Genomic DNA, 24,318 nt, shown 5'->3' with positions numbered 1-24,318 from the left:
GCGGCTGAGCCGTGATTTGAACCAGCACGCTCAGATTCTCTCGCTTCCAAGGCAGACGCGTTACCTCTAGGTCACCACTCCACTGTTTTTTTCCACACATTCCACAATTATGATGACAGTACACTTCTGGTAAGGGCACAAGAAATGACCAAGAAACAGTGAACATATCCATTGTTATTTCACTGTTACATTTTTTTTTTGGGGGGGGGGGGGGGGGGGGAGTTGTTGGGTGTTTTTTTTCGCAATTGTCACATTGTTTTATAGCAGTACATTGTCTCATTTTCAGCGGAAATAGTAATTTATTCTGCTAAGTATAGATGTTAGTATTGTTAATTATACATCTGCCATGAACAGCAATATTCTGGTATATAATCAGTAATGGGACATCAGTCTGAATGTACTATGGGTAGTGATGGTTTTTTTCAGCACATTTCACTGGTTCAAAACATTGAATTACACACAGTACCACACACAGCAGAAATGACTCAAGTTATGGATAAGTTCTTACTTTCCTCTCAGTGTGAAGGCTTTACACTTTTGACATTCAGCTCAGTACCCCATTTTACAGACACACATATTATATACGTGACTGCATCACTTGGTGGAGTGATGGCCTAGAGGTAATGCGTCTGCCTAGGAAGCGAGAGAGTCAGAGCGCGCTGGATCGAATCACGGCTTGGCTGCCGATATTTTCTCCCCCTCCACTAGACCTTGAGTAGTGGTCTGGGCGCTGGTCGTTTGGATGAGACGATAAACCGAGGTCCCGTGTGCAGCATGCACTTAGCGCACATAAAAGAACCCACGGCAACAAAAGGGTTGTTCCTGGCAAAATTCTGTAGAAAAATCCACTTCCATAGGAAAAACAGATAAAACTGCACGCAGGAAAAAAAAAAAGAGTAGCGCTGTAGTGTAGCGACGCGCTCTCTCTGGGGAGAGCAGCCCGAATTTCACACAGAGAAATCTGTTGTGATAAAAGAAATACAAATACATGTAAACAACATGTGTCAATATATTCACCCAGTCATGGTTGTCTGTGTGTCCTCTGTGTCTGTCTGTCTGTCCATGTGTTCATGGTAAGCTTTAGTGGTGGTATTTTTGAAATAAAGTTCTGCAAGTGGTATGTAAATAAAACCTGACAGGACTAGGCTGTGAATAAGACTTTTCCAGGCGTTCTCTTTGTGATGATGTGTTGTACTTGGTGAGAGGTGAACAGTCAAGGTCATTTGGAAGATGTTATGCTTTACAGTTGCCCAACACTCGGCTTATATCACAGATTGACATAAGTTTACATTTGGGCCAACGGTAAAGTGAGAGCTGTATTATCAATGGTTTCTCCAGTCCAGTGGGAAATCATTTACAGCTTGGTCTTTTGTGGACTATGACTCTCAAACTAGGAGGCAAAATTGCACTGGCTCTTAGTGCTGCAGCCTTGGGGGCTAGTTGGACTTTGGGAACCATCCCAATGCCGACCGTCCTAAAACCTTCTTGGCTGAGGGAGTGGGGATGTAACTTGGGCAAGACACTGTCCACTATAATCAAATTCTAGCCCAGATAGTCAGGACAGCAGTTGCCTCCTCTGCTGTTCTGATGGTTGTAGTTGGACACGACTATCATATAGATGCTTTACAGTGTCCTTTTTTCCCCTCAGGTTTCATTTTGTGGGTATCGTATTGAAGGCCACATCTGTCTTTTTTTGTTTTTCATGGTTTAGTTTCTCAATGAACAAATTACAAATTATGATTACTTTTTTTTTTTTTAATTAGTGTACTTGTGTCAGTCTTACTGTTGACAGTAGTTGTCATTACTGGTATTTTCATTTCAGCTGCAAGGAAAGCTTCAGACTTCAGTCACTACTAAAACAACACGTCAGCTGTCAGCGTCTGAAGCAGTCAGAACTCCTCTACACAAGCCTGCCAACACTTCTGGGTCACTGCTGTCCCTGAACAAAAGTCACATTTGTCAGCATTGTTCTGCTTCCTTTGTGCTGTTCAACAGTTTGAAACAACATATGCTGCACGTTCATGGTGAGAAACTGCATGCTGTGTTACCTGTGTCCTCCACACCTGGTGGTTGTGGTGCTGGTAACTATAGCAGCATGAACATGGGAAATGTCTCCGACCTTGCCAGCAGGAAAACTGCACGGAGAAAAGTTGACGATAACGCTGACAAGGAAGTTGGAGAGAAAAAGAGCAGGCAGCATGTGTGTGATGTGTGCAATAAGGCTTTTACTAAGGCTGGTAACTTGAATACACACAAGTTGATTCATACTGGTCTTAAACCATTTGTGTGTGACATTTGCAGTAAGGCTTTTACTCAGGCTGGTAATTTGAACACACACAAGTTGATTCACTCTGATCATAAACCGTTTGTTTGTGATGTGTGTAGTAAGGGTTTTAGACGGGCTGGTAGCTTGAGGGAACATAAGTTGATTCATACTGGTTATAAACCATTTGTGTGTGACGTGTGCAGTTTGGCTTTTGCTTGGGCTGGTAACTTGAAGATGCACAAGTTGATTCATACTGGTCATAAGCCATTTGTGTGTGATGTGTGCAGTAAGGGTTTTACTCAGGCTGGTAACTTGAAGGAACACAAGTTGGTTCATACTAGTCATAAATCGTTTGTGTGTTATGTGTGCAGTAAGGCTTTTTCTCGGGCTGGTAGCTTGAAGAAACACAAGTTGATTCATACTGGTCTTAAACTATTTGTGTGTGATGTGTGCAGTAAGGCTTTTTCTCGGGCTGATCACTTGAAGACACACAAGTTGATTCATACCAGTCGTAAACCATTCGTGTGTGACGTGTGCAGTAAGGCTTTCACACGGCCTGGTAGCTTGAAGGAGCACAGGAGAATCCACACAGGGGAGAATCCTCAGACCTGTCCACACTGTTCTGCGGCTTTCACCTGGTCACATTCTTTGAAGAGACATATCCGGAAATCACACCAATAAAAGTTTACACAGTGCAACTTGTCCTCAAAGCTGAAACTCCTGCAAAACTCTTTAATGTCGTTGATCATTTTCACTGTTGGTGTGTGTGCTGTGTGTCAGCATAGTGCAATGAATGAGATGGACTGTGTTTTCGGCACTTTGTAGTGCAAAAGACCATTTGGTGATCTTCCCCCCTGCACTGCTGTCTAGGCTATAAGCAGAACCACACACTTAGCTGACTGCGAGATCCCCCTGACAGGCCTGATAGTGCAAGACACTGATAAGTAGGTCAGCTGCTGTGCCTGCTAACCCGTCACTGCCCCTTCTTTGTCTTCTTTTAAAGCGTGGCAATTTGTGCACCTCTTTTGAGCGGGCTGGTGAGCATACTCCTATTTCTGTGGCATTAATGTTTGCACTGTTGGAAAGAGCGGACACTTCTCTTTTTGTTGGTGGTAGTACTTTCCTTGGCAGGAAAATATTTTTTAAGATAGCAGTATTTACTTGAGAGAACTGTGCTGACAATTGTGACTGGCAGTGGTGTGGTTTTTTTCATAGCAGAAGTACCATGAGTTTGGTTTTCCTTCACATTCTGTTCTCTCACATTTCTTTCTTCCATTCCTTTCTTTCATTCTGTTTTCTTCCCTGTCTTTCTTTCGTGCTGTTTCCTTCCCTCTCTTTCTCTCCTTCATCCCTTCCTTTCTTTCGTGCTGTTTCCTTCCCTCTCTTTCTCTCCTTCATCCCTTCCTTTCTTTCGTTCTGTTTCCTTCTCTCTCTTTTCTTCAATGTGCGTGAATGACTGAATCAGTGTGCCTGTGGAGTACTTGTACAAGCTGCAAAACAGTTGTGATCTTTAACACGCCACAGCTTCCTTCAGAATTGACCAAACATGACAAATACAGGTTGGAAAGTCATCAGGAAAGTGACACCTTTAGCGACATGCACTCTAGAAAACTGACTGAGAGACTTAAAACAGTTTTGACAGATGAAACACACCCACTACATGATGACATTAGTAGCAGACGTTCAGATAGAAGTGGCAGGTTCAAGCGTCATGCGCAAGAACACCTCATTACATTAGCTCATTCGTTCCTACAGCCATTTGCGCACTAAAGCATGCAATACACTCACTCACAGGACTGTGACACCATTCACCCCCCTTCCCCAGCAACACCTGAACTTCACCAGCAGGCGAGTGCATGGGTGCAGACATTATGCGTGCATGTGGGACAGCACGGACAAGCATTACTGTGTGTGTGTGCGATCAGAAGTGATTTTTTTTTTCTATCTTTTAATTAAATGGATTTCAAGTATCTTAATATTCATGTACTGATTTTATTGGCATGATGGATTTATATGTGTGTGCGTACAAGCGTGTGTATGTGTGTGTTTTATTTTACTGATGTAGCCAAGTGCTCAATATGAATGGTTACGAACCATAAGTCAACTCACAGCACAAGCTGAAAGCTGAGCTGTAGCAGACGCCTTTTTCCGTATAGCACTGGTCTTCAACGGCTTGCGCAAAATGTGTGACGCCATTCCTGGTTTAAATGCAAAGCCCATTCTAAACCTATTCTCTAAACACCTATTAAATCAAGTCTCTGTATCATTCACTGCAATATTATACTTGTGCTTACACACACACTTAAATCAGTTAAAAGCATGCTTGATTTCAGTTTAATTATTCGTCAGTGTAAAGATTTCAACTGACGCTATGCTTACGTCATTTTGCCCTTCTCACCACACACCCACTCCTTAAAGTGTTGGACTTTAAATCTGAGTGTCCCAAGTTCGAATCTCGGTAACAGCGCCTGGTGGGTAAAGGGTGGAGATTTTTCCGATCTGCCAGGTCAACATATTTATGTGCAGACCTGCTAGTGCTTGAATCCCCTTCGTGTGTATACGCAAGCAGAAGATCAAATATGCACGTTAAAGATCCTGTAATCCATGTCAGCATTCGGTGGGTTATGGAAACAAGAACATACCCAGCATGAACACCCCCAAACATCAATTCTTCAGGGATTCAGGGTACAGACACACATACACGCAGAACATCAATTCTTCAAGGATTCGGGGTTCAGACACACATACACTCAGAACATCAATTCTTCAAGGATTCGGGGTTCAGACACACATACACACAGAACATCAATTCTTCAAGGATTCGGGGTTCAGACACACATACACGCAGAACATCAATTCTTCAAGGATTCGGGGTACAGACACACATACACGCAGAACATCAATTCTTCTAGGACTGTCCAGTGTCTCATGGGTTCCAATCCCACATGGACCAGATTTTTTTTTAATCCCCACCCCCCAACCCCCGCAACCCCTCTCGCCTCCCCCCTCCCAACCCACCTTCATTGCATCTTGACCGAAGTCCTTTGTGCAGCTTGGACTAGCGCACGTAAAGTTATCCATGGCAGCAGGACTGAGCATTATCACAGAGAGGGAAGCAAAAATACGTTTGCAGACAGAGAAAAAAGAAGTGATGCTTGACAATGGTGCTGCGTTTTCCCCAGGAAGAGCAACACGAATTACACACACACGAGTATGATGCAACAAACGGTAAGATACAATACAATGCAATACAATAATACAATAATCATAATGGATTGCGATGCAACGCAATACAATGCAATGCAATGCAATACAATATGTCTTAAAAGATATCACCAGGAAAAAAAACAACACTAGGATACAATACAATGCAATACAATAATACAATGGAATGGACTGTGATGCAACGCAATGCGATGCAATGCAATGGAACACAATACAATGCAATGGAATACAATGCGATACGATATGATATTGTACCTTGTCTTAAAAAATAATATCATCAGAAAAAAACACTAAAAATTAAATGTGTAACTTCATTGAACCAAATCAAACGCAACACTGAATGAAATGAATAGTTGATTTAAAAGTAATAATGAATAGAATAGAGAGAAAATAGAAAATGGGACTTGTTTTACTCAAAACAATCCGAGGGAGTGACACAGATGTGCGCAATGTATCATGGGAACTATCATAATCATACCGCAATGATAACAATGTCATCGAATGTACATAAAAGAATGCATCATACCCAACAAAACAAGTAGGATGTGACATCCAGCTTTTTCACAGCTCTGCAGACATAAACAGCGAGTCCATACAGAGAAAAAGAGAGAGGAGCTACAAACACACACACACACACACACACACACACACACACCTTTGTTTTCAGAACAATCCAATCCCTTCAAATGCTGTGCAACCCACTGCAGTCCAGCCCAACCCAGCACAAACTAAGGCCCGTCGCCCACGGGGCGTCAGCGTCGGCCACGCGTCAGTTTTTGATGCCTCGCTACATTTGTCGTGCAGACGCCTGAAACCTGTAGCGAGGCGTGTCGCTCACACACACGCGACAAACCTCCCCAGACATCACGCATCACGCTCCATATTTGGAAAGTCACGTGCTGAAACTTGCTGAAATAGATTCCAAACGATGTCTCACGTGAAACGAGCGGGCCTCGTGATTGGTTGCTCGACGCACGTCTTTTGCTCTTGTCGCGGGGGAATAGGACAAGTTCTATTGAAGAAACACGACGCGCGGCGACGGCGATCTTGCTGCGTGGCGCGCGACTCTTGCTGCCTGAAAACTTCGCACACTGGGCGCTGTGCGAAACTAGCTGTGTGTTGCGTGAAACTTGCTGCTTGACGCCCCGTGTGCGATGGGCTTAACCTTGCCAAATCAGCTCTCTCGTGTCAGTTTCCCCACTCCTATTTCGGTAGACTTTGTAAACTCGTACTATATATTAATATGCATACCAAAAGAAAGAGAAAAAAACACGTAAAAATAAAATAAAATAAAATAAATAAATGAATAGATAAACACACACACACACACACACACACACAAAGTAAAAAAAAACTACAACTTTAGAAAGGAATCAGTTTACACGAAAACTGACTGAGGTGGGGCCTTCTCGTTGGGCAGAACTTCTAATGGCGCCGGGCCAGCCAGATGACACTGTCAAGATGAAGGCAGCAGCAACGCGCCACTGAAGTCAATGCTGGGCCCGTCACTGTATTCCTTGGGTGGGCTGCCGGCCAGGAAGCAGACTCCCTGCCCCGCCCTCAGCCACGTGACCGACGTGCCCGTTCGGCCCCACTTACCGCCCTCCACGGCGCAACGCGAGGCGCCGCCGGTCCCGATGGACCCGCAAACAGTGACGTCAGAGCGGCGGCTGGCTACAGTGGCGGCGAAGCAGTAGAGACCCGTCTGGGGCGCCGTGAACATGCCGCTGTGGGCGGCGTAGTGACTGCCTCTGTTCACCTCCACCGTCCTGAAGATCATGGCGCCGAAGTGTTGCGTTGCCGTCTTGTTCAGGTCCCTGGCGTGGAACAGCCGTCTGCCTTCATCTGCAGCCACACGGGCATGTTGGACTGAACGACTGACCGTCCGGCGTCTGGGCTTGGAGTGGATTAGATTAAGGTGGGGTGGACTGGAGCAGGGTGGAGTGGAGGAGAGTGGAGTGGTGTGGAGTGGAGGAGAGTGGAGTGGTGTGGAGTGGAGGAGAGTGGTGTGGAGTGGAGTGGAGGAGAGTGGTGTGGAGTGGAGGAGAGTGGAGTGGAGGAGAGTGGTGTGGAGTGGAGGAGAGTGGAGTGGAGGAGAGTGGTGTGGAGTGGAGGAGAGTGGTGTGGAAGAGAGTGGTGCGGAGTGGAGGAGAGTGGTGTGGAGTGGAGGAGAGTGGTGTGGAGTGGAGTGGAGGAGAGTGGTGTGGAGTGGAGGAGAGTGGAGTGGAGTGGAGGAGAGTGGTGTGGAGTGGAGTGGAGGAGAGTGGTGTGGAGTGGAGGAGAGTGGAGTGGAGTGGAGGAGAGTGGAGTGGAGGAGAGTGGTGTGGAGTGGAGTGGAGGAGAGTGGTGTGGAGTGGAGGAGAGTGGTGTGGAGTGGAGGAGAGTGGAGTGGAGGAGAGTGGTGTGGAGTGGAGGAGAGTGGAGGAGAGTGGTGTGGAGTGGAGGAGAGTGGAGTGGAGGAGAGTGGTGTGGAGGAGAGTGGTGTGGAGTGGAGTGGAGGAGAGTGGTGTGGAGGAGAGTGGTGTGGAGTGGAGGAGAGTGGTGTGGAGGAGAGTGGAGTGGAGGAGAGTGGTGTGGAGTGGAGTGGAGGAGAGTGGTGCGGAGTGGAGTGGAGGAGAGTGGTGTGGAGGAGAGTGGTGTGGAGTGGAGGAGAGTGGTGTGGAAGAGAGTGGTGCGGAGTGGAGGAGAGTGGTGTGGAGTGGAGGAGAGTGGTGTGGAGTGGAGTGGAGGAGAGTGGTGTGGAGTGGAGGAGAGTCGAGTGGAGGAGAGTGGTGTGGAGTGGAGGAGAGTGGTGTGGAGTGGAGGAGAGTGGAGTGGAGGAGAGTGGTGTGGAGTGGAGGAGAGTGGTGTGGAGTGGAGTGGAGGAGAGTGGTGTGGAGTGGAGGAGAGTGGTGTGGAGTGGAGTGGAGGAGAGTGGAGTGGAGGAGAGTGGTGTGGAGTGGAGTGGAGGAGAGTGGTGTGGAGTGGAGGAGAGTGGTGTGGAGTGGAGGAGAGTGGTGTGGAGGAGAGTGGAGTGGAGGAGAGTGGTGTGGAGTGGAGGAGAGTGGTGTGGAGTGGAGGAGAGGGGTGTAGAGGAGAGGGGTGTGGAGTGGAGGAGAGGGGTGTAGAGGAGAGTGGTGTGGAGTGGAGGAGAGTGGTGTGGAGTGGAGGAGAGTGGTGTGGAGTGGAGTGGAGGAGAGTGGTGTGGAGTGGAGGAGAGTGGAGTGGAGGAGAGTGGTGTGGAGTGGAGGAGAGGGGTGTAGAGGAGAGTGGTGTGGAGTGGAGGAGAGTGGTGTGGAGTGGAGTGGAGGAGAGTGGTGTGGAGTGGAGTGGAGGAGAGTGGAGTGGAGGAGAGTGGTGTGGAGGAGAGTGCTCTGGAGTGGAAGAGAGTAGAGTGGAGGAAAGTGGTGTGGAGTGGAGGAGAGTGGTGTGGAGGAGAGTGCTCTGGAGTGGAAGAGAGTAGAGTGGAGGAAAGTGGTGTGGAGTGGAGGAGAGTGGAGTGGAGTGGAGGAGAGTGGTGTGGAGTGGAGGAGAGTGGGTGGAGGAGTGTGGTGTGTGTGTGTGTGTGTGTGTGTTGTGTTGTGTTGTGTTGTGTTGTGTGTGTGTGTGTGTGTGTGTGCGCGCGCGCGCGCCTCACACACACACACACACACACACACACAAGAGAACAACACGCTGTGGTCGGGAAAAAGAAGGCTGCTCGGAATAACACAATGTTGAGAAGGCGAGGTACGTCTGTTCCAGTAATTCGACCGAATTGTCCACATTAAATTTGGTGTCTCGGTCTCTAACAATTCTGGTTTATCAACCGTGTAAGCATGGTTACATTACATCTCCAAAGGATGAAAATCGGAAAAGGAAGCAAGATGGTGGTACACTAGTTTAGAGACTGAACCTGCATTAAAGCTGAGTACAATAACCTACAAAATAAGAGGCTAAATCCACCGAAAATGGGTTACATTTACTAATGGTGATATGGTTTCAGTCATACATGCACAGAAATTGTCGGTAAAAAACGTGCAATGATTTAGGATGCTAAAATGGACTTACAGTCTAGCGGCAACAGGGGGAGACCAGAGCTGAGCCCACGACAACAGCTGACAGTTGTTGGCATTATAAAACAGCCAGCCAACATCTTGCTATCATCCTGCCTGTCCCGGTCCGCGGAAATCACTCATCGCTTCCTGACAAACCGACAATGACTGTCATGTATTTGTATTTCTTTTTATCACAACAGATTTCTCTGTGTGAAATTCGGGCTGCTCTCCCCAGGGAGAGCGCGTCGCTACACTACAGCGCCACCCATTTTTTGTAATTTTTCCTGCGTGCAGTTTCATTTGTTTTTCCTATCGAAGTGGATTTTATGCAGAATTTTGCCAGGAACAACCCTTTTGTTGCCGTGGGTTCTTTTACGTGCGCTAAGTGCATGCTGTACACGGTACCTTGGTTTATCGTCTCATCCGAATGACTAGCGTCCAGACCACCACTCAAGGTCTAGTGGAGGGGGAGAAAATATCGGCGGCCGAGCCGTGATTCAAACCAGCGCGCTCAGATTCTCTCGCTTCCTAAGCGGACGCGTTACCTCCGTGCCCTCACTCCACTGTGGTCTGCCACTTACTGGTTGTCGCTGACCTATATATATATATATATTGTCATTGAAAAAAAACTTGTTTGACTTTAGGTCAGGTACGATGTATGCGGCACCTGCATTATTGTTTAATACAGAACCATCTGTATAAAACATCAGGTGGTTTGGATATTGATCACATAAGTGGATTCGGGCATAAGATGACAACAAATGTATGTTTTCAGTCTTTGTTACATTCGTATAATCAATATCAAACTGGGCTTTGTATTTTCTAAGTGCCTGATCTATTCTCATCCAAACACAATAATAGTGTGGTTTTAGTTTCCAACAAGCAGTCATATACATAATTGTAAACTGTAGCATTATACGTGACGAGAAGTCAAAATGACTTAAATTCAACGTCAGTTGAAATCGCTACGCTGACAAAATAAATGATGAAATCAAATATGCTTCTAACTGATTGAAGTATGTGTGTAAGCACACCAGACATAATGATACATGGATTTGGTTTTACAAATATTTGGAGCATTTGTTTAGAATGGGCTTTATTCAAAATTTGAAATAACCTTGGGCCAGTGTCTGAGCGCCAGTTATGCAGTAGAGAAAGTGCAAAATGTCATCTGTTTAAAAACAGCTTGCGTGTGTGAAGCTGCATTGTGGCCAGCTGTGTGCTTGGCTACACATATATGTACACACACACACACACACACACACACACACAAACAAACATACATAATACATACACACATTTTGTGAACAACACCGTTAATGAATTCAGGCTGTTAGTTGTTTCCTTTTTTTTCTTGGTTTTTGTTGTTGTTTTTCAGTTAACAAAACCATTACAGATGAGTGAGATATACAAATCCATTCTTACATCCATGTAGGAATCAAAACATACTTTGCATGAATTGCATGTACAGAAGTCTCCGCCACCGGTTGAACCGGACATCGCTTATACCGTCATAGTAAATAAATTCCCATGGAGACAAAAAACTCATCGGATATACCGGACGTCGGTTGCACCGGACATCGCTTATACCGGCCACTGATGTTTTTCCCTGTCCCCACGAGCACCTGACTCGGATATACCGCCGTCATCGTATATACCGACATTGATCCCTTCCCCAGATATCTTCTCTCCAGTCTGGGGAGTTCGGATATAAACGTCATGTCAGACATCGCTGATGACGCCTAGTCCCGTCCCTAGGAGTACCTAATAATTCTGATACATTGTCAGAGATCACCAGCAGTGAAGGTCCATCATTCTCTTACTACAACTGTACAAGGTCATAGGCTATGACTTTGGTCTCAAAATACTGCTTTGCGAGAAAGGCTGTCTGGACATTGCGCAGTTTGTGTCACACAAACATACAGATACCTGGAGGTGTTATTACAGTAACTGACCTTGTGCAGTCATTCTCATTTACAGGTGTAGTGCCATGCCTATTTCACTCAAAGCTATTCTGCCCTCTCCCCCGATCATCAGGCATGAGATTGGGAAATTGTGATTGACGCGAATCTCAAAAATGTCCTCTGGAGCCAGTTTTCGGTCGGAAAAATCTCATGCCTGAATTTTCATCCACAGCCATTGGTCTGTCTCAAAATTAATCGTTTGTTGCCTTCTTTCCTGGAAAAGATTGCATGGGTGTTACTGTCAACTATATGCATGTTTGGGAGCAAACGAACCTAGGAGTGGAAGATGAGGTATGTCGGGGGAAACTTGCTGACACAAGGCACACGATTTTCCACAAAGCAAGACAGAAACTGACAAAGAACAATTCCAGCGCCGTTGTGACATTACCAACCAGATTTATATTTTGTTTAAGGAATGACTGAACTAAAAACACAAGTCCAGAGACCTCTTTACTGAATATTTTGGACCGAATTTATATTTTGTGTAATGACTTATTTAACTAAAATACATGTCCAGAGCCCTGTTTATTGAGTATATTGGACCTAATTGTTATTGACTGATTTAACTAAAATAATGTCCACAGCACTCTTTACTGGGTGTGTTACACCTTATTTCTATTTAGTTTAATGACTGATTTCGTTCAGCATTATTGCACCTTTTCCCTTCATTTATTGTGTGCCAGTGACTGATTTCATCAAAGATTAAGTACATACCAAAAGTCTTTTTCAGTTACAATACTGGGCCCATATACTGCTTTATTTCAGTGACTGAGTTTACTAAAGACAAAATAAATATACATTTACCGCATTTATTCATTCCGTCTTTAAAAACTCTGTGTTGATAAAAACTGTCATGATAATATGTATTTCATTTTTGCGTTTTTATTGTTGATACGTTGTGTTGTAGTCTTTGTGTTTTTTCAACACTGTAACAAAATTCGCCAGATACACAGCTGAGAAAATTTTCTCTCTCTCTCTCTCTCACACACACATACACAACCACAATTAAAAAAACAACACTGCTCTGAAATTTGCACGTGTATTGATGTAAACACAGAACTTTACAAAATGCATGTAGGCCCAACGCTGAGTTAAGTATAATTAAACTTTATAGCCAGGATTCATGAGAATGAGAAATGTTAAACGCGCATACACACACCAGAGACAGCATAGGAAACAGTTGCTTATATCAACTATACACAACTGTATATATATTCATTCAACGCCCATTGTCTGAGAACATCAGATAAACCGGAATATTTCCGTAAAATCTATAAACATCGGATATAGCGTCCACAAGGTCAAAAGTGGCCGCTATACCCAATGTGTCGGCAATTGAGGACACAGGATATACTGACACCCTAAATCTATCTCCCCTGAGTGGCCGGAATAGCCGAAGTTTACTGTTTATGACATCACATGATTTTACACTACAATACACAGCATCATTCATCAAATTTTATTATGAAGTGTAGAGTGATGGCCTGGAGGTAAAATGTCCGCCTTGGAAGTGAGAGAATCTGAGCGTGCTTGTTCGAATCATGGCTCAGCCGCCGATATTTTCTCCTCCAGGCTCCTCCACTAGACCTTGAGTGGTGGTGAGACAATAAACCGAGGTCCCGTGTGCAGCATGCACTTAGCACACGTAAAAGAACCCATGGCAACAAAAGGGTTGTTCCTGGCAAAATTCTCTAGAAAAATCCACTTTAATAGGAAAAAAAACAACTGCATGTTGGAAAAAATAAAAAAAAATGGGTAGCACTGTAGTATAGTGACGCGCTCTCCCTGGAGAGAGTAGCCCAAATTTCACACAGAGAAATCTGTTGTGATACAAAGAGAAATACAATACAATAATCACATTGACTTTATTTTGGTGAGGAATATTTTTCTGTACTTTTCAGTAATTTTAGTTTTCAGTCACTTTCCCTGGCTGAAAATTTTCCCCACATATCTCCGTGGAAGGGCCAGGTTACTCTGGCTTCTCTTTCAAACAACAGGGGGCCAGACAAACAAAATTCACGGCAGTTATCATGAGAACTTCCAACACCATCACTTTCAGTGGATCTCAGAAGTCATTTCGATGAAACAGATATCACATAAAATTTGTGTTTTTAGGTCGTCCACCCACATAACTCTTGAAAACACAGGAGTTTCATGTGGTTGAATGTATTGATGCAGCTTGCAAGTACATGTGATCGTTATGAATACACAGAGTTCTACTGGTGCCTACCAAACTTTGTAGCTCAAAATATCTGATCCAAATATGACTTCTTCCCATGAATCACAAGAAGAACAAACACCACGGAACAACTCTGCCAACTGCTACTACTGCTTTCTAAATATGGTGACAGCTTTCGTACTTCATGTACTTGTGATAGAAGGTCCTCCCCAATAAAAGCATCACTTCAAGTTAATTTCCGTTTTTTTTCACAAAATACTGGCTTTATCCTTCTAAAAAAAAAAAAAATAAAATTTTAAGTCTGACGATCACTGGGGAGTCAGGTTTTCTGTTCAGGCAGTGAACACTGTCAAACTGCGCTTCATTTGACGACTCAAACTTATCTGTTAAGGTCCTGGTCCTCATTTGCTTTCCTTTTTTGTCCATGGAAAATGAGTCTGTTCTACTTGAATCTATTTCTTTTCTTTCCAAGTGTATCAATTTTCTTTCTTCTTTTTCAAAAATCAATATCCACACCGCATAAGGAATTAACACAAGGAAATGAAGAAAAAAAAACACATTAAAAAAACAAACAACGCACCCACCCCCTACAAAAACCCAACAAAATAAACAAAATGAAAAAAAAATCTCATAGATTTCTGATATTATGAAACAGTAATGCAAATCAATCACACACACACACACACACACACACACACACACACACCCTCATCATCACATCCATCAGCAACCATCGATCCAACCCACAATGCAACACACAACTGAAACATATTTTCAAACAACTCTTTATTTTATTTTAAATTTACCACATCCATTCATTAGATCATCTCATCAAGAGAGAGAGAGAGAGAGAGAGAGAGAGAGAGGCACAACTGTGTACACACACATGGTTTCGTGCATGCAAAATGTGCAAATGATTTAAGACTGGTGTGATCTGTGCATGTGTCTCTTCAACAGATTTGACTGGATAAAAGCTGCAGGACAGTGTGGACAGGTGAAGGGTCTCTCTCCTGTGTGGATTCTCATGTGTATCTTCAAACCACCAAGCTCTGTAAATGTCTTACTACAAACATCACACAAAAATGGTTTATAACCAGTGTGAATCAACTTGTGTCTCTTCAATCTACCAGCCAGAGCAAAAGCCTTACTGCACACATCACAAACAAATGGCTTGTTACCAGTATGAACCCACTTGTGTTTCTTCAAGTGCCTAGTCTGACTAAAAGCCCGACTACACACATCACATACAAATGGTTTATGACCGGTATGACTCAACCTGTGTTTCTTCAAATTTCCAACCTCCGTGAAAGCCCTACTGCAGACATCACACACAAATGGCTTGCAACCAGTATGAACCCACTTGTGTTTCTTCAACTGCCTTTTCTGATTAAAAGCCTGACTACACACATCACATACAAATGGTTTATGACCAGTATGGATCAACCTGTGTTTCTTCAGTTTACTAGCCTGAGTAAAACCCTCACTGCACACATCACACACAAACGGCTTATGACCAGTATGAATCAACTTGTGTTTCTTCAAGTGTCCAGCGTGAATGAAAACCTTACTGCACACATCACACACAAACGGCTTATGACCAGTATGAATCAACTTGTGTTTCTTCAAGTGTCCAGCCTCAGTGAAAGCCTTACTACACACATCACACACAAATGGCTTATGACCAGTATGAATCCACTTGTGTTTCTTCAAATGACAAGCTGCAGTGAAAGCCTTACCGCACACATCACACACAAATGGCTTATGACCAGTATGAATCAACTTGTGTTTCTTCAAATGACAAGCCACTGTGAAAGCCTTACTGCACACATCACACACAAATGGCTTATGACCAGTATGAATCAACTTGTGTCTCTTCAGGTGTCCAGCCTCACTAAAAACCTCTTTGCACACATCACATTCAAAAGATTTATGACTGATATGAATCAACTTGTGTTTCTTCAAGCAAACAGCCTGAGTAAAAGCCTTACTGCACACATCACAGACAAATGGTCTGTGACCGGTATGAATCAACTTGTGTCTCTTCAAGCTACAAGCTTGAGTATAAGCCTTTTTGCACACATCACACACAAATGGTTTCTGACCGGAATGAATCAACCTGTGTTTCTTCAAGTTTCCAGACTCAGTGAAAGCCTTACTGCACACATCACACACAAATGGTTTGTGACCGGTATGAATCAACTTGTGTTTCTTCAAGCCACAAGCGTGAGAAAAAGCCTTTTTGCACATATCACACACAAATGGTTTATGACCAGCATGAGTCAACTTGTGTTGCTTCAAGGTACCTGCCAGACTAAAACCTTTACTGCAAACATCACACACATGCCACCTGTTCTTTTCCTCAACATCTTCCTTGTCAATGTTATCGTCAGCTTTGTCAGTTTTTCTCTGTGCAATTATCCCGCCATCAAGTTCACAGACATTTCCCACACTCATGTTGCTATAGTTACCAGCACCACAACCACCAGGTGTGGAGGACACAGGTAACACAGCATGCAGTTTCTCACCATGAACGTGCAGCATATGTTGTTTCAAACTGTTGAACAGCACAAAGGAAGCAGAACAATGCTGACAAATGTGACTTTTGTTCAGGGACAGCAGTGACCCAGAAGTGTTGGCAGACTTGTGTAGAGGAGTTCTGACTGCTTCAGACGCTGACAGCTGAGGTGGTGTTTTAGTCGTGACTGAAGACTGAACCTTTCCTTGGAGCTGAAAGGAGGAGTTTGTATAATAATAATAATAATAATAATGTACATTTATATAGCGCCCTTTCTCTCTGAGAGCTCAGGGTGCTTTACATGAAAGAAATATATTACTACAAGTTGCATAACATTCATGACCACTCTTTCTCACACACCCCCAAACACCCCCCGCACGCCTCTCCAGTACCCCCCCAAGCCCCCCCCACACACACTCCCTTTCCCACTCTACATACATCCAAAGTGAGCTGACATGGGTGATGTTGGAGAACAAGGAAGATGAGAGTGCTTATAGATAGGTTTTAAAAAGATGAGTTTTTAGTGATGAGCAAAAGCAGAAATAGAATCAGATGCACGGATATGATGGGGAAGGTTGTTCCAGATGTGAGGAGCAGCAAAGAAGAAAGAACATTCACGACAGGTTCTTGTATTGACACGAGGAAGTTTCAAAAGGTAACAGTCAGAGGAAGAGTGGAGATTTCTTGTGGGAGTGTAAACACTGATAAGGTCAGAAAGATATATAGGTCCTGTTTGGTGATACATAGTCTTACCATGTCAAACTCAAACTGATGGAAACTAGGCCTATCGGTTTGCTCTGCTTGGCCAAATTTTGCACGGCTAATGGTGAAAAGATGCCCCGTCTTGCCCAGTCTGCTCTTAGCCAATCAAACGCCTATAAAAGCTACAAGCACTGAACCATTCCATGGCCATCAAGAAAATGCCCCATGAGAACCACGGCAGAGACGCAGGGACGGATGGGTAGGCCGGCATTCGAGTTTGACATGTTAAGTACATGTATCACCAAACAGGGAGTATAATACAAACTCCTCCTTCTGGTGTCATATACTGTACCATGTAAAACTGATGCAGAATTTAAAGCAAATGGAGGAGGGCAACACTTACTGGTTCCCACGGGGAGCCATTGTAACCAAGACGACAGTGTTAGCCGTGACAAAGGAAATCCCCTTGGAAACGTCAGCCCTGGTCATACAGAAATCCCTGATGTAGAAGTTGATGAAGGGATTCTCAGACCGCCAGAAGGCTGCCTCCAAGATATGCTGCAGTGGCACTGACTGCTGGAAAGCAGCCTAAGTGGCTATGGCCCTCACTTCGTGTGCTCTAGGATTAAGATAGCTGATATCCCTGTGAGCATGAGAGTAGGCTCAAAGAATGACTTGGGAAACCCAGTGGAAAATGGTGCCTGCAGCAATGTCTTTCTTGTAATTCTCATTGAGGGAGATGAGAAGACGTCTCTGAGAAGAATCCTGTGGTGAGACCTATCCCAATAGTATTTGAGGCACCGAACGGGGCAGAGATGCCTATCCTCAAAAGACAAAGATCTGATCCTCAGAGAGGGGGAAGGGACCTCCAGGTCTTGGTTCTTAGTCAGGAACTCTGGAAGGAAACAGAGGGTGATGGAACCATCTCTGTGGAAGGCCAGATCTTGTGGCGTTCCACGAAGACCATGTATCTCACTTCTACGACGGCCCGTGGCCAGCAACAGAAGGAACATGGTCTTGGGGGTGAGTAAGTCGAAAGGAATAGTACCCAATTGCTCGAAGGGTTGCTTTCGAATGAAATCAAACACCAGGAACAAGTCCCAGAGGGGCACTCTCCTGGGGTTTCTAGTTTCCTTCAGAGAGGCACCTCTAGCCACCTCTCTGAGCAGGAAATCCGCTTCAAAGGAAGGACCACCTAGCTGTCTAATGGTGGTACAGATGGCAAACCTGTACCCTCACACAGAACTAGCAGACAGGTCAAGAACCGAGGAGCAGTGAGCCAGAATTGAGAAAGTTGGCCAGCTGCATGCTCGTAGGGTTAATAGAGGGAACGTCCTGAGCCGTACACCACAGCAACCATTTCTTCCAGCGAAAGTCATATAAAGCCTCAGTCCCTGCCGCCCTTGCTTTGGAGACTATGGAGAGGAGGTCAGAGGAGGCACCCCCTTTGGTAAGCGTCTCCGACACAGAGACCGACCAAGAGGTCAAAGACTTCAATGGTGGTGCTGACAGTGCTGACAGCACAGCAGCCTCGTGTGCAGGTGCAACACCTGAGGATTGGAATGAGAGATCCCCAAACGAGGCTGCCTCAGCAGATGAGGTTTGGTTTTGAGTTCCAGAGGTGGAACGTGTGTCAGGGACTGAAGGTCCGGAAACCAGGGCTGGGCTGACCATTTTGGCGCAATGAGAATCAGCTGCGGGTGTTCCAATCTGGCTTTCTGGATCACCTTGGACAGAAATGGAAAATTGAGGAAATGCGCAGGCAATCAGATTGCTCCAGTCTAAAGAGAGAGCATCCACTGCCCACGCTTCCTGGTTGACGACCGGTGAGACATACGTGGGGAGTCTCCCCCCCACACAAACCCTTTGTTCACATAAAATGCGACTGTTGTGTTGTCCACGAACAAGCGGATGGTCTTGCTAGTGGTCTCCCCCGCAAAGTGCAGGAGAGCCCTGCAAACTGCCTCCAGTTCCAGAACATTGATGTGGCATAGGCGCTCCTCCGGGGACCAAGTCCCTGCTGCATGGAGTGAGTCCATGTAGGCTCCCCAGCTCAGGGAGGAGGCGTCTGTAAAGAGTGCCACTTGAAGTGTAGGTGGGGCTATGGGCACCCCCTGTATCCGAAGAGGGGTGATTAACAACTCTGATGTCACCTCGAGGAACCACTCGCCCAGACATATCTGGGTATCCCATGGCTGGGTTCTCTGGGACCACTGAAGCCTCAGTGCCCTCTGAAGAGGGTGCTTGAGAACCCTGCCCAGGGGGATGAGGGGTGCCATGGACTCCATCATGCCCAGGTGAGATGAAAAAGTACGTGTTGTTGACTGACAGGAATGGCGCAAGTGGCAGAGGAGGCCTGACAGATGGTACCAGCAATCTGGCGTTGGAGAGACTATCATGGACCGCATGTCGAATCTCATCCCTAAGAATTCGAAGGACCGACTTGGGGACAGATTACATTTCTCCTGGTTCATGAGGAAGCCCAGTTGGGAGCAAAGGTCTAGAAGTCTGTCTGTATACCTCTGACACAGGGCCTGAGACTGGGCCAGGATAAGCCAGTCATCCAGGTACACACAGCGACGAATGGATTCCAACCGGACGATGGACACCAATTCCCACACCACCTCGGTAAACAGGAAAGTTGGCCAGGGACAGACCAAATGGGAGGGCCGAGAACTGGAACACCTTGTCCCTCCACACGAACCTCAGGTACCGACGGGATGCCGGATGAATGAATATATGAAAATAAGCATCTTTCAGATCAACAGAGGTCGCCCAATCGCCCTGTTAAATGGTCTTTCAAATCTGCGCCTGTGTGTCCATCTTGAATTTGACTTTGGGGAGGAATTTGTTGAGGGGGGGACAAGTCCAAGACTGGTCTCCACCCTCACAAGACCTTTGGAATCACGAACAACCAGCTGTACAAACGGGGGCCCACGTCCAAGAGTTGAGATATCGCCCCCATGAGGAGTAGGTGCGATATCTCTGTCTCTAAGACGCTCTCCTGCTCCACAGAGCTGGGCACATAAGGAGGAGGAGTGGGTCTTAGAGGGGGCCGGTCCTCCACCCAAGGCAGCATGTACCTTGACTCCAGCACCGACACAATCCAGTTGTTGAGTCCCAGAGCGCGCCACTGATGTGCATACTGGGACAGGTTTCCTACTTGAAGGGGCTGGACGACTGGTGGTGCTGAATCGGGGCCTTGGGCATGGCCAGTCGGCTTGGATGGACATGAGGTGGTTTATTCCTCAGACATTGATTCTGTGCACGTCGCTTCAACTTAAATGGTGTGGCGTATGGAGGGGCCCTGGTGGCCGGTTTCTTCAATGGCCGTGAACCCCTACGCCCCTGGAAGGTGGGGGCTGAATATGAAGCCACCTCTCTGTTCATCACTGCCCTGTGGCTGACGAAATGGGGCCCATACTGGCCGAAGAGGGAGTGCTGCTGTGCTGGGATGGACCGCAAGGCAGCTCTCTCCTCTAATGGAATGTTGGAGAGGCGGAGAACGGCATCACGCCGAGCCAGCACAGTATTGAAGTGAAGGCTGGTAGCTGTGTCTGCGGCTGCTGTGAGACCAGAGGCTACCCTATTGCCAAAAGTGTTTAACCTCTGGTCAGTGAAAAGGCCCGGAGGAACAGAGGAAGGCGACCCCGTGTCCTGATTAACCAAACGCTGTTCCCACAGCTCATTGGCCCTGTGGAGGAATGCGTCAAAAAAGGTATAAGCCGTGGAAACCTCGAGGAGGCAGCGGCGGGCCAGTCTGTCCCACTCTGCTAACGTTTTAAAGGATAGATTAGCTGAAGTGGGGAAGGTGCTGTGCTGCGAGACCAACATCCTGTCCTGTGTGGAGGGCTCCGCTTCCATGTAGGCAGGGTGGTCCTGTGTGTACAAGGACCACACCCCGCCTTTGGAGGAGTCTTTCAGGAACTTGCCCAGGGGGAAGGCACCTGGGGCAGAGAGAGACTCCCTGCCTGGAGGAGGGATGGAAGCAGCACCCCTGACAGTGCAGGCTGGCTTATTAAACCATTCCTGTGCCATTTCTGGCACTCTGAGTCGTCTGGTGGTTCGGGAGTTAGAGCTACATTGCCTAAGGAGGGCCAAGGGTGACAATGTAGCTTGAGGGACCGACTCAGCATGCGTGACCCGATCGGGGAGGGTCAGCTCGAGCTCGGCTAAATCCGAGTTTGGTTCAGGCTGGTTCCTAGGGAGGCGTGGGCTCAATCTGTCCCCCTGGGATGGGGGTGAAGAGTGCTCATCCACTTGTTCATTCTCCTCCGAAGACAGAGGCTCCCAATCCTGCTGCCAGTCCATCCCCTGCTGGGTGCCATCCCAAGTGGATGTACCCGCTGGGGCATGATGTGAGCTGTGGTCAGCCCAGCGGGACGAGCTAGGACGATTCCCAGCAGGGACCATGGCAGCAGCTGTTACCTCCTTGACGCCTGAAGAGGGCGAGGAGTGCATGGACCGTAGGTCCAACCACGCTTGGGATGGTGGGTGCCACACCTTCTCAGTGAGGGCATCCCTGGATGCAAGAGGGACCCATGAGTGCTGTGAGGGGACAAACACCCACTCATCTCCCTGTAGGACCGAGGGCTGGGGTGGGGGGAACTGCAGGCTCCCTCGGGCTGAGCGGGGCGACTCGGCAGCCGTTGGTCCTGAAGAGGAGGCCATTGTGACCGTGGAGGTCACCTGTGGGGTGACAGAGGCCCGGTTTGTGGACTGAGAGGCAATATTGGCCGAGGAACTCAACCTGACCGACATGTAGTCAATCCTACTTGTCGAGGCCACATGTGTCACCCTGTGAGATGTGCTGGGTTGGATCCAGGAGGGAGAGGACGAGGGATTGGCTCCTGGTCGTCCCGGCAACCCAGCGTGCACTATAGGTGCACCCCAGTACGGGTAGAATGGGGGAAACCACCCGTGGGTGCCAGCCATCCTGTGACCCCACCCCCAAGGGTCAATGGCGCCTTGACCTCCATGAAGGGAAAAACCTGGCCAAGTCAGAGGGAGGTCAGGTCCGACTTGGTTGTCAGTCCCGCCGGAAGACCGGCAGGCTGACTGCCCGGAACCGCCTGACACATGCCTGCCTCCCCCAGCAGGGGAGACCGGCCGGATAGCAGGAAGACCTGCAAAGCAGGTGGCCTCGCGCCCCGAATCCCCTCCAGTGGGGAGACTGGGCTGGCTTGGCCCAGGGTGGGCAAAACAGAGGTCCCCCCCCCGAACCAGGACTTTCTCCCCCATAGATGGAGGTGGGATAGGGGGCTCAGCAGTGCAGGGAGGAGGGGAAACAGCAATGGAGCCCCTGACGGCCGTCTCAGCATGGGGACCAGAGGTGTTGGCAGACTTGTGTAGAGGAGTTCTGACTGCTTCAGACGCTGACAGCTGAGGTGTTGTTTTAGTTGTGACTGAAGACTGAACCTTTCCTTGCAGCTGAAATGAAAATACCAGTAATGACAACTACTGCCTACAGTAAGACAAACATAACAAATACACAAATAAAAAGAAGTAATCATAAGCTGAAAGTGTAATATGGAGGGATAAAACCATAAAAAAGTAAAGACTGGTGTGGCCTTCAATACTCATATATATATGAATTAACATCCACAAACACATGAATGATGGAATAGAAAAAAGGGACTCTATAAAGCACATCTCCCAAATGACCCCGACTTTTCACCTCTCACTAAGCACAACACATCATCATGAAGGGAACATCTGGAAAAGTCTTATTCATACCTCCATTCCTAGCTGGTCTGGTTTGCATTCCACTCACAGCTATCAAGGAAATGCCAATATTAAAGCTTTCCATGGACACATGTACAGACAGACACACACACAGACAACCATGACTGGGTGATTACACTGACTCATTTTGTTCAAACATGTGCGTCAATAAAAACAGGCATTAAATTTCCACAGGCTGTGAGAGTTGATAACTGTGTACATTTTCTATATTACAACAGCTATGTCCACTCAGTTAAAGTATAACTCATAAGGAAAAGAAGCCTAACAAGAGGCAGATATCTCAGTAATGACACAACCACAGTCTTAGAAAAACATAACGAAAAGTGGAGGATGAAATGAGAACTACAGCATCTCTTGCTGAACAAATTTGCAGTATCCCAGACCATAAGTTTTACCCACCTGGTTATCACCTGCTGGTCTGTTGTCTTCAGTCTTGATGACATCACTGCTGATGTTTGTTGTGGCTGGTTCAGTCTTGATGACATCACTGCTGATGTTTGTTATGGCTGGTTCAGTCTTGATGACATCACTGCTGATGTTTGTTTTGACGGATTTATTCTGGAATTCAAAGTTCACCTCTAACCTCTTGTTCCAAAGGTTCAGGGGTTGGGAATTCACTGCATTTGGCGGATTAACTGATGAAGAAGGTAAATCAGCACATGAGACAGATTCACGTTTGATGTCCACATTCCCGTCTTTGGACTGGAAGTGGTGAAACGTATCATCCGTCACACTGTGATCCGTTGGTTCAGTTTTTATAACCAGAGCACTGTCTGTCTGTATGACAGTGGATGGACTGCGAGTGTCTGTCTCACAGGGTGTGGTGGTGGTAAGGATCTCAGTCCTGTCATCTGTGGAACCTGAAACAGCAGACAGCAACAAGTCGTTTGTCAGTGATAAAAAGACCAAGAGAGACAGAGATTTTATTCTGCCAAAGAAAACACAAATCCCAAAAACAGGAAATGGCTATGTTGTTGATTCACTCATCCTTGCACACCACACACCCAAACCAATGCACATACTCCATCCACACTGGTTCTTGCATGTGTGTGTTGGGGAGGGGAAAGGTATGAGTGTTGAGGGACGGAGTGGGGAAAAAATGGAGATCTGTGTGCGAGTGATGGCTTGTGGGAGCAGATCAACATAATATACTTGATTCATAAAGTTTACCTGCATATGTCTATTATTTGGGGCATTGGTGATGAAGCTGAACACACATAGGATCCTCACTTTCAACATGCAAGAGGAACACGCATGTAAAAAGGTACAACTGTATTATAACTGACACTGGAGAATCTGTACATGCTGCCAATCGTAAATCAATCTGTCTGTCACTCACACATCTACAACCCCCCTCCCCCCTTTACACACATACCCACCCACCTCCAGTCCAACATCACTTGAACTGGAAAGACATTAATTTCAACTTCAAGACTACACAGTGACACACACACACACTGAGTGACGTCCACACACTGATCTACACCCATGCACATACACACCAGCCCCCTGTGCCCCACACCAAAATTTTCAGTCATCAGTCATGGTATTTAACAACTCAATTGAAAGATCTGATTTCAGTCTTCAAAAAATTGCTTACAGGTTTGATCCTGTGTCATCCACAGTGGTCCTGCTTCTTCAGCCACATCAATCTCTATCTTCACCTCTGACATCGCCAGCTGGTCAGGGCATGCCATTTGGTCACA

At 46.4% G+C, this 24,318-nt stretch overlaps 3 protein-coding genes across 4 annotated transcripts in view; all 3 read right to left on the bottom strand.

Moving 5' to 3' along the window:
- Positions 1 to 6,846: 6,846 nt before the first annotated feature.
- LOC143276404 (uncharacterized) lies at positions 6,847 to 9,605 on the bottom strand. Its single transcript, XM_076580890.1, has 2 exons — positions 9,521 to 9,605; positions 6,847 to 7,336 (listed from the first exon to the last, which is right to left on the bottom strand). The coding sequence occupies exons 1-2, from the start codon at positions 9,603 to 9,605 to the stop codon at positions 6,948 to 6,950; spliced, it is 474 nt and encodes a 157-aa protein (XP_076437005.1). The 3' UTR covers positions 6,847 to 6,947.
- Positions 9,606 to 12,496: 2,891 nt separating this feature from the next.
- LOC143276727 (uncharacterized) lies at positions 12,497 to 16,505 on the bottom strand. The gene has a single exon (XM_076581391.1). The coding sequence runs from the start codon at positions 16,189 to 16,191 to the stop codon at positions 14,569 to 14,571; it is 1,623 nt and encodes a 540-aa protein (XP_076437506.1). The 5' UTR covers positions 16,192 to 16,505; the 3' UTR covers positions 12,497 to 14,568.
- Positions 16,506 to 20,012: 3,507 nt separating this feature from the next.
- Positions 20,013 to 24,318, bottom strand: part of LOC143276726 (uncharacterized) — a 5,996-nt gene continuing 1,690 nt past the window's right edge. For both annotated transcript variants that reach the window (XM_076581390.1, XM_076581389.1), the window contains exons 2-4: positions 24,213 to 24,318; positions 23,012 to 23,472; positions 20,013 to 22,297 (exon numbers count right to left, since the gene is read on the bottom strand). The exon at positions 24,213 to 24,318 is cut by the window's right edge and continues 4 nt beyond it. In XM_076581390.1, the coding sequence (XP_076437505.1) occupies positions 20,027 to 22,297; positions 23,012 to 23,472; positions 24,213 to 24,309 (2,829 nt within the window). In that variant the 5' untranslated portion in view covers positions 24,310 to 24,318 and the 3' untranslated portion in view covers positions 20,013 to 20,026. The remainder of the gene's footprint in view (positions 22,298 to 23,011; positions 23,473 to 24,212) is intronic.

The sequence above is a fragment of the Babylonia areolata genome, chromosome 32 (assembly GCF_041734735.1).
Source record: "Babylonia areolata isolate BAREFJ2019XMU chromosome 32, ASM4173473v1, whole genome shotgun sequence".
NCBI classification, from domain to species: Eukaryota; Metazoa; Mollusca; class Gastropoda; order Neogastropoda; family Buccinidae; genus Babylonia; species Babylonia areolata.
This window is presented reverse-complemented; position numbering and strand designations above follow the sequence as displayed.